The sequence below is a fragment of the Lactuca saligna genome, chromosome 4 (assembly GCF_052625555.1).
Source record: "Lactuca saligna cultivar CGN05327 chromosome 4, ASM5262555v1, whole genome shotgun sequence".
NCBI lineage: Eukaryota > Viridiplantae > Streptophyta > Magnoliopsida > Asterales > Asteraceae > Lactuca > Lactuca saligna.
The window spans coordinates 89,941,567-89,951,533 of record NC_136420.1 but is presented as its reverse complement, the minus strand read 5'-3'; the positions used below and the strand labels follow the sequence as shown (position 1 = coordinate 89,951,533).

Below are 9,967 nucleotides of genomic sequence, written 5' to 3'. Positions count from 1 at the left end.
ATAACATGATCATTTTTACACATACACTTCATATTTTGTTTCTGAGTCTTCGTCTAAGGTTCACTTTTTATTAGGGTTTGTTCATCGTTCTTATTTCTTCCTATGCTCATATCTGTTGGAAATTTAGTAAAATTATTTATATTTTTTACTAACTTTAGACATATATAAATATATACATATGTTGTATATATAACAAACTCTAAGTGGGTTTGTGTTCTCCTCCATGAGGGCTTCGAAACGATATATTATATGTCCAAAATAGAGTATAAGTGAATGAGATATCGATACTCAAAGATGGGTATTTGAGAATAAGTTTAGCAAAAGAGAGGAATGTGGGAATGAGTCCCACATTGGTAGAGAAACCAAACTCAACAAGGTTTATAAGCTTCATTCCATGGAAGGCTTACAAACTTGTGTCTATGGTTATGCTACAATTCCTACCCGCGCGCAGGGGGGTGCAAATCTTGGTTCCGTAGACCAAAAACACCGAACTCGTGCATGGGTGCGACCTGTGGACACGAATGCAGCTCCGAAAACTCGGGCGAGCAATACCCTCGTTTTTGCTAAACACTCGACCATTTCCTTGCTTGTTTAAAATGATTGGAGCAGCATTAATAAAAATGAACTTTTGACTTTGATGATCCTTTTTACTTGCATCCTTCAAAGAACACCATAACAACTATCATTAATTGAAAACTTTAGAATCTAGAAAAGTTCTATAACCAAAGCTCATATAGGGTTTGTTGAGGTACTGTTATTAAGGATAAGGATAACTCTGTTAAGTCTCTTAAATGGGACATGGTAAATGCTATTGTATGTTCTTGAATTCTTAATTCTATCTTTGAATCAATCTATGATTAGCATGCTTGTTTTGAATTTGCACTTGATATCTAGATTGAATTATGTGACACTTATCACAAAGTTGATGGTTCTATTGTGATTAATTTGCATCAACGGATTAATTCGCTAACCCAAAGTTGTTTACCTATTTCTAATTGCTTTAATAACCTTAATTCCCTCCCGAAAGAATTTGATGGGTTAACAAATTTTTCTGAATGTGTTTGTGATCTTGCTACACAGTTTAATAATCATTCCAAGTTAATAAAACTTATGTAGTTTTTGAGTGGGCTTAATGATTCTTTTAGTGAATTCAAAAGTCATATCTTACTTATGTATCACTTACCTAATGTCAAAAATGCATTTTCTATTATCTTTAGATAAGAGTCTTATAAACAACATGGTTCCATTTTTTGTTATCTCTAATAAGAGTTTCTCCTCACCCTTTGCTAGGAAAATAATTGATTCAAAGAAATTTAAAGGTGGAAATTAAATCTTTAGTATAAAAACTATGGTCTAAAAGGTCATACAATAGAAAATTTTTATAAGCTCATAGGTTATCATGAGGATTATATACCTAGAACTAAAATTAATAAGAAATCTTCTACTTTTTTAGACTGCTTCTCATGTGTGTGAAATATATAATGCTCCAGTTGTCTCTTCTGATAAGTCATATCGATATTTTCTAACAAGTGATCAGTACTCAAAATCATTTATGTTCTTAATGACAAAAGATTTTTAGAAATTGTTTTGTGGTAATGCTAACATGGCAGGTATGATGTGTAATAATGTTTTTTTATTAAAAATAAGAAATTGCTTGTTGAATCAGGGACAAGGCAACATATAGCTTTTGTTGAGTGACAACTTGATGATATTGTTGATGTTTCCAAGTTAAACCTTAAAGTACTTCATCCTAATAGATCTACTTCTAATATTGGAATTGGAAACATGAACATATCTAATTTTATTACTCTATCTCATGTCTTTGTGGTTCTTGACTTTCATGTTAATCTTTTGTCTGTTCACATGTTATGCAAATATAATAAATGTAGGGTTGTTTTTAATGAAAATATGTGTGTTATTCATAGTTCAATGTCCAAGGAGACTGTGGTGACCGGTAAAGAATCTGTGGGATTGTATTATTTTAACAACAAATCTTTAGGTAGGTCCAGTTTTGTGTTAAATAACTGTAAATTATCTGTTTGTAAACTTACTTGGCATAATAGACTTCGTCATCTTGTTAATCAAGCTTTAAATGTTTTACAACAAGTTCTTAATTTTGGTAATGAGTATATTTTAACTTTTGAAGTTTATCATAAAGCCAAACAAACTAGGGAACCATTTATTTTAAGTGAACATTGGGATAGTTGTCTTGGTGAATTGATTCATTTAGATGTGTGGGGGGCCTACAGAGTTGTTGTTTCTGGATGTTTTAGAAATTTTGTTACTATTATGGATGACTTTACAAGAGCAACTTGGGTTTATTTATTTATTTTTTTCTTTTTTTGAAAGAGAACAACTTAAGTTTACTTAATGAAATCTAAAGATGAAGTTTTTTTCTTGCTTTCATACTTCTTGTGTTTTTTGGAAAATTAATTTAATATTAAGTTTTAACTATTAGATCATATAATGCATCTGAGTTTGTTAACCATAGAATGAAGAGTTTTTTTTTCTTTTCTGAAAACAAAGGTAGTGTACATCAAACTTCATGTATTCACACTCTACAATAGAATGATGGTATAAAGAGAAACATAGACATCTCTTGAATGTTTATAGGTCCTTATTGTTTCAATTTGGTTTACCAAGAAGATTTTAAGGAGCGGTTGTTTTAACTACTACTTTTTTAATTAACATAATTCCCTCTTCGGTTTTAAATGGAAAAACTCCTTTTGAAACGATATACTCTCCTATGTTTGATTAAATTAAGGTATTTGGTTGCTTGTGTTTTGCAACAAATCTGAATAATAAATGAAAAACCTTTTGAAAGATCTGAGAAGTGTTTTCTAATTGGTTATTCTAATGTGAAAAAATGTTAAAAGTTATATAGTCTTAATAATGGCACTTTTTTCTAATTGGTTATTCTAAAGTGAAGAAATGTTACAAGGTATATAGTTTTAATAATGATACTTTTTTCTTTTCTAGATATGTGAAATTTTATGAATTTGTTTCCCATTCAAAATGGCTTCTAGTTTTGGGGAAGTTTCTAAATTTCATGAGTCCTCCTCATCTGATAAATGTGACCCATAGGATCCCTTTTCAAATGATGAAATAATATTATATGAAAGCCTTAATGATAGAAAATCTATTAAAGTCTCAAGTAATATCAATCAAGATGGTGGTGTTAGTGTTAATCATCCTTTGGATGCAACTATAAGTATTCAGGATGGAAGTCATAATTTAGGTGTAACTAGTCCTTGTTAGGAAGGTATTCATGATAGTGTCATAGTGTCATACCTACTCAGCAACCTGAATTAGTTGTTTTTGAGACTCATGGTATTTTTGAGGAAAATAGTCGGTTCTTGTTTGAACCTTCTGATAATCTTTATATAGGTGTTAAGAGATCATGTCGGGATTCTAAATTTCCTCAAAAATTTAGTGATTTTTTTATTGAAGGGAAGTATAAATATAAGAATGAAAATTAGTAAATTACTCTTTTTTGAATAATGAAAATAATTGTTTTATTTCTAATCTTAATAAAACTATTGATTAGCCTCAATCGTATTATGAGGTTTCTTTGGATCCTAATTGGGTAAAGGAAATGAATGAAGAAATTGAGGTTTTATATAGAAATCAAACTTGGATTATTTCGGAATAACCACCTGGTAGGAAACCTATTGGGCGCAAGTTGGTTTATAAAATTAAATACAATTCAAATGGAGAGGTTGATAGATTTAAAGCTAGATTAGTAGCTAAAGGTTACAATCAAAGGGATGATATTGGCTATGAGGAGACTTTTTCTCCTATTGCCAAAATAGTAACAATTAGGATTGTAATTACTCTTGGTGTTAATTTTGATCGGATGTTTTTTCAATTTGATATTAACAACTCTTTTTTGTATAGTGATCTTGATGAAGATGTATACATGATTTTATCTCTGGGATATCATACTAAGGGTGATATTCATGTTTTCAAACTGTTAAAATCATTGCATGGGCTTAAGCAAGCTTCAAGAAAGTGGAATGAGAAACTTTGTTCCTCTCTTTTTGAATTTGGATTTTTTTTAAGTATTAATAATTTTTCTTATGTGTTAAATTTGTACATGATTGTGTTGCTATTTTGTTAGTCTATGTTGATGATATTATTTTGATTGGTAATAATTTGGCAGAGATTGATAAGGTAAAAGGCTTTCTAAAATCTAAGCTTTTAATAAATATCTTGGAAAGTTGAAGTTTTTAATTTAGGAAGGGGGGGGGGGGGGATTGAAGTAGTTTATATTAATAACGGTTTTTTTTTGAACCGGCAAATCTAATCTACTCCTAAGCTAACAACACCTATTCCACCTATGTCTACGACGGGACTTGAACCCTCGACCTCAAATAGGGAGGGCACCACCTGATACCGCTGGGCTACAAGCCTTTTGGTAACGGAATTTCTTTAACTTAAAGAAAATACGATTTGGAGCTATTGCATAAGTTTGGTCTGTTAGAATGCAATCTTGTTAAGACATCTTTATATTTCATTGTTATAATTAAAGGTGATAATGTTGGTAAATTTTATTCTTTTTTACAAATTATAACTCTGTTTCAAAATTAATTGGGAAGGTTAATTATTTGACTATTACAAGACCGCATATTTATTTTATTGTTCAAGTGTTAAGTCAATTCATGGTCTACGAAAATCTGAATATTATTTTGAGGTTACTTCGTTATTTGAATTTTAATCTTGGAAAAGGGTTTTCTATGTTAAAGTCAAGTTGTTTTTCTTTGAAATGTTTTGTTGATGCTGACCGGTTATACTGTTTTCAGGGGGAAATACATTGATCTCATGGAAAAGTAAGAAACATGAAATTGTTTCTCGTTCTTCCACTGAATCAGAGTATCATGCTCTCGGAACAATTTCATGCGAGATTATTTGGATTTTAATGGTTCGTTTTGATCTTGGAATAAATGATTTAATTCATGTTCCAATATTTTATGACAACGAGTCAACTAATTGTTGAATTATCAAGATATTATAATACAAACTTATAATTCATTTATATCCTTTTATGTATCCTTTAATATTTGTGGTTTTTTTGTTATTCTGTTATGTTTTTTTGTATAGAAGGGTATGTTGTGTATATTTGCAGGAATATTGGACTGAAGGTGTGGTTTGGTTGAAGTGTAAAACACGCGGGATGTATTTGATCCATTGGTGACCCGGTTGACTAGTCTAGGGTATATATTTCTCTATGTGTTTGTGTAACATTTAGAACACACAAATCAAATTTACTTCTTCGTCTTCTTCGTTTCTTTTCTCTCTAGGGTTTGTTCTTAGAATCTATTGATTCTTTCTAATCTCGTGTAACAGAGTGTAGATTAGGTGAGAGGTTTGTAGTGAGGATTCTTTGTAGAGAGAAGAGAGAATATTGTAGTGAGGTTTTATATGTAAGTTTGATGAAAACCTTCTGGTTCTTAATAAAAAGAACTGATGATGTTGTGATTTTGTGTGTCTTGATTTCTTTTGATGGTATCAGAGCCAGGTTGCGACTGTTGTGTTTTTTTGGTTTTCTAGATCTGGTTCTTCAAGTTAGGGTTTCAGATCTTGTGATCTGGAAGAGTTGTTACAATCTGTTGAGATTGTGAGGTGATCATCAATCTGGTTGTTCTCTTGTCACGTCTTAAGAGTAAACGTTTGTGATAGTTGTAAACGCTTAGGGTTAATCCTAACGGTCAACGCTATCTCAACGGTCAACGTTAAGATCGTGCAAACAAGGTTCTAAAATCAGATTGGTTCTGGCATTTGAATGCCCAAGTTGTTTTTCAGCGGTGAATCTGTAATAGAGATTCATCAGAACTACATTGCTGCTTGCTGAGCACTTTATAGAGGATCTTTGTAAGTATCGCACACTTTTTTCTCTAATTCTTGTTCTTATTTGTCTGGAATCTTGATTGGTTTTTTATAATCATGACTGATACACCACCTGAGTCATCTACAAAAGTAGATGCTATAGATTTTGATGATCCTCTTTATTTGCATCCTTCTGATCATTCTGTAACAACTATTATAAGCTTCAAACTTCTTGGTACTGAAAATTTTCTTGTTTGGAAAAGTTCTATGACTAGGGCTCTTAAAGCCAGAAATAAACAAGGGTTGATTAAAGGAACTGAATTAAAGGATAAAACAGATACCACTAAATCTCTTAAGTGGGACAGGGTTAATGCTCTAGTTTGTTCATGGATTCTTAACTCTCTTTCTGAATCCATCTATATTGGACATGCCTGTTCTGAGTTTGCTTTGGATATATGGAATGAACTTTGTGAAACCTATTATAAGGCTGATGGGTCAGTTGTTTTCAATGTTCACCAACAAATTAATAGTCTCACACAAGGTACTCTATCAGTGTCTGATTATTTTAATAAGTTGGATGGACTATGGAAAGAGTTTGATGGCTTAACAAAGTGTCCTGATTGCACTTGTGAAGCAGCTACTAGTTCTAAAAATCACTCTAAAGTAATGAAGCTTATGCAGTTTCTTAGTGGTCTTGATGACTCATATAACCAGGTTAAAAGTCATATTCTAATAATGGAACCATTGCCTGATGTAAGAACTGCTTTTTCTATTATTTCTAGAGAAGAGTCTAATCAGAAACATGGAAATGTTTCAGTTCTGTCTAATAAAATTCAACACTCTTCTGCTTTTGCTGGTAAATTTTCTGATAATAAAAAATTTAAAGGAAGAAATCAGAATTTAATCTGTAAGAATTGTAGGATTAAAGGACACACTATTGAAAAGTGCTATAAGCTTATTGGGTATCCTAAGGATTTTAAACCCAAATCAGAGTTTAATAAATCTGCTACTGTGTCTATTGTGCCTTCTCATATTAGTGATAGTGCTAATGTTCTGCTGTTTCTTCTGATAAGTCTGATCATCATTTTCTAACAAATGATCAATATACAAAGTTAATGTCTCTTCTTCATGAAAAGGAATTATCTGAAGGAGTACCTGTTAATGCTAATATGGCAGGTATGTTTTGTAATAATGTTTTCTTTGATAAAGAGAAGTGGATTATTGATTCAGGAGCTAGTCAGCATATGACTGCTTCTGAATCACATCTTTCTGATTTGGTTGATGTTTCCAAACTTAATTTGAGAGTTGATCATCCAAATGGTTCCACTGCTAAAATAGATAAGATTGGAAATATTAATCTGTCAAATTCTATTGGTTTATCTGATGTTTTTGTTATTCCAGAATTTCATGTTAGTCTTTTGTCAGTTCATAAGATTTGTAAAAAGAATAAATGTAAAGTCATTTTTGATGAAAATAATTGTTTTATTCAGGATTCACTGTCAATGAAGACTGTGAAGACTGGTAAAGAGTTTGGAGGTCTTTATTATTTGGAAAATCAATTGCTAGGTAGGTCAAACTCAGTGTTTAATAATCATAAATGTTTTGTTTCAAAATTAACCTGGCATAATAGAATGGGACATCCAGCTGATAAGGCACTTAATTGTTTAAAACCTTTTTTGAATTTTGAAAATAATCCAGTTATGCCTTGTGATGTTTGTCATAAGGCCAAACAAACTAGAGAGCCGTTTCCTTTGAGTGAACACAAGTCAGTTAGTCTTGGGGAACTTGTTCATTTAGATGTTTGGGGTCCTTACAGAGTTACATCCATTGGTGGTTTTAGATTTTTTCTTACTATTGTAGATGATTATACTAGAGCAACATGGGTTTATTTGATGAAGTCTAAAGATGAATTGTTTACCTGCTTTCATGAATTTGTTATGTTGTTAGAAAATCAGTTTAATGTCAATTTAAAGATTATTAGATCTGATAATGGAACAGAATTTGTTAATATAAAAATGACAAGTTTTCTTAAAACTAAAGGAGTTATACATCAAACATCATGTGTTCATACTCCACAACAAAATGGAGTGGTTGAACGGAAACATAGACATTTATTAAATGTTGCTAGGTCTTTGTTGTTTCAAGCTGGTTTGCCTAAAAGGTTCTGGGGAGATTCTATTCTGACTGCAGTTTTTTTAATAAATAGAACTCCATCCTTTGTTTTAAATGGAAAAACACCTTTTGAGTTGGTTTATAATTGTGTTCCAACTTATGATAATATTCGTGTTTTTAGGTGCTTAGTTTTTGCTACAAAGTTGAACAATACTGATAAATTTTCTGAAAGATCTGAGAAGTGTGTTTTGATTGGATATTCAAGTGCTAAAAAAGGTTATAAGTTGTTTAGTCTTGACAATGGTTATTGTTTCTTTTCCAGGGATGTGAAATTTTATGAAACTGTGTTTCCGTTTAAGTTGGCATCTAAGTCTATTGAATTTTTTGAGTCTCTAGAGTCGACTTTTCCACATGCTAAGGGTTCTTGGGATCCATTTTCCTGTGATGAATTTTTGGTCTCTGAAAATATTAATGAGGAAATTGAAGCATTATATAGAAATAATACATGGGAGATTTGTGATTTACCTCCTCACAGGAAACCCATTGGTTGTAAATGGGTATATAAAATAAAGTACAAATCAAATGGTGAAATAGAAGGATTTAAAGCAAGGCTTGTAGCTAAGGGGTATAATCAGAGGGAAGGTATAGATTTTGATGAAACTTTTTCACCTGTTGCAAAAATGGTTTCTATTAGATTGGTTATTTCACTTGCAGTTAATTCTAATTGGAATTTATTTCAATTGGATATTAATAATGCTTTTCTGTATGGTGAGTTGGAAGAAGTTGTTTATATGTCTTTACCTCCTGGATATAATAATAAAGATAATAATAAAGTTTGTAAGCTATTGAAATCTTTATACGGGCTGAAGCAAGCTCCTAGGAAATGGAATGAAAAGTTGTGTGGTTTTTTACTTGATTTTGGTTTTGTTCAAAGTGTAAATGATTTTTCACTGTTTGTTAAGAGCTCGGGTGGTAATATTGTTATACTACTTGTATATGTTGATGATATAATTTTGAGTGGGAATTGTGATATTGAAATTAACAAAGTTAAAGAGTTTTTGAAATCCAAGTTTTTAATTAAAGATTTGGGAAAATTAAAGTTTTTTTTGGGTATTGAAGTTATAGATATACATGAAGGTGTTTGTCTATGTCAGAGAAAATATTGTATGGAACTATTGCATGAATTTGGAATGTTAGGTTGTAAACCCATTAAAACTCCTCTTGATTGTAATGTGGCAGTTAGGAAAGAAGGTATTGATGTTAATGATTCACTTGTTCATAATGTTGTTCTTTTCCAAAAGTTAGTTGGAAAGCTCATTTATTTGACTATTACTCGACCAAATATTTCATATGCTGTTCAAGTATTGAGTCAATTTATGCATTCTCCGAGAAAATCTCATTTTAATGTTGCTGTTAGGTTACTTAGATATTTGAAGTTAAATCCTGGAAGGGGTTTTTCTATTACTAAAGGTAATCTGGTTTTAAAAGGCTTTGTTGATGCTGATTGGGCTAAGTGTTTGATGTCCAGAAAATCAGTAACAGGGTATGTTATTTTTCTTGGTAATACCATTGTGTCTTGGAAAAGTAAGAAACAGGATACAGTTTCTAGGTCCTCTACAGAATCAGAATACAGGGCACTTGGTGTTATTTCATGTGAAATAATTTGGATTTTAAAATTGTTGTTTGATGTTGGTTTGAAAGATTTAACACCTGTTGTGATAATGAGTCAGCAATAAAACTGGTTCATAATCCAGTATTTCATGAGAAAACTAAACATTTTGATGTTGATACTCATTTTATAAGAGATAGAGTTTCAAAAGTAATTGTTGAAATTCATAAAGTAAGTTCAGAGTATAATCTAGCAGATGTTTTTACTAAACAATTAGGAGTTGGACAACATGAATGGATTTGCAAAGGTTTAGGTATGGTTGATCCTTTTCAGGACCGGTGTTGATTGAGTTGAATTATAAGTTTGAGGAGGGGTGTTGAATTATCAAGATATTATAATACAAACTTATAATTCATTTAT

At 31.2% G+C, this 9,967-nt stretch overlaps 1 protein-coding gene across 1 annotated transcript; it reads left to right on the top strand.

Moving 5' to 3' along the window:
* The first annotated feature begins 5,943 nt into the window (after window positions 1–5,943).
* On the top strand, window positions 5,944–6,918 carry LOC145039886 (uncharacterized). Its single transcript, XM_078987887.1, has one exon. The coding sequence runs from the start codon at window positions 5,944–5,946 to the stop codon at window positions 6,916–6,918; it is 975 nt and encodes a 324-aa protein (XP_078844013.1).
* Window positions 6,919–9,967: the final 3,049 nt, after the last annotated feature.

Excerpts from the sequence above, each read along its gene's own strand:
- LOC145039886 (XM_078987887.1), top strand. The coding sequence starts at position 5,944 with ATGACTGATACACCACCTGAGTCATCTACAAAAGTAGATGCTATAGAT.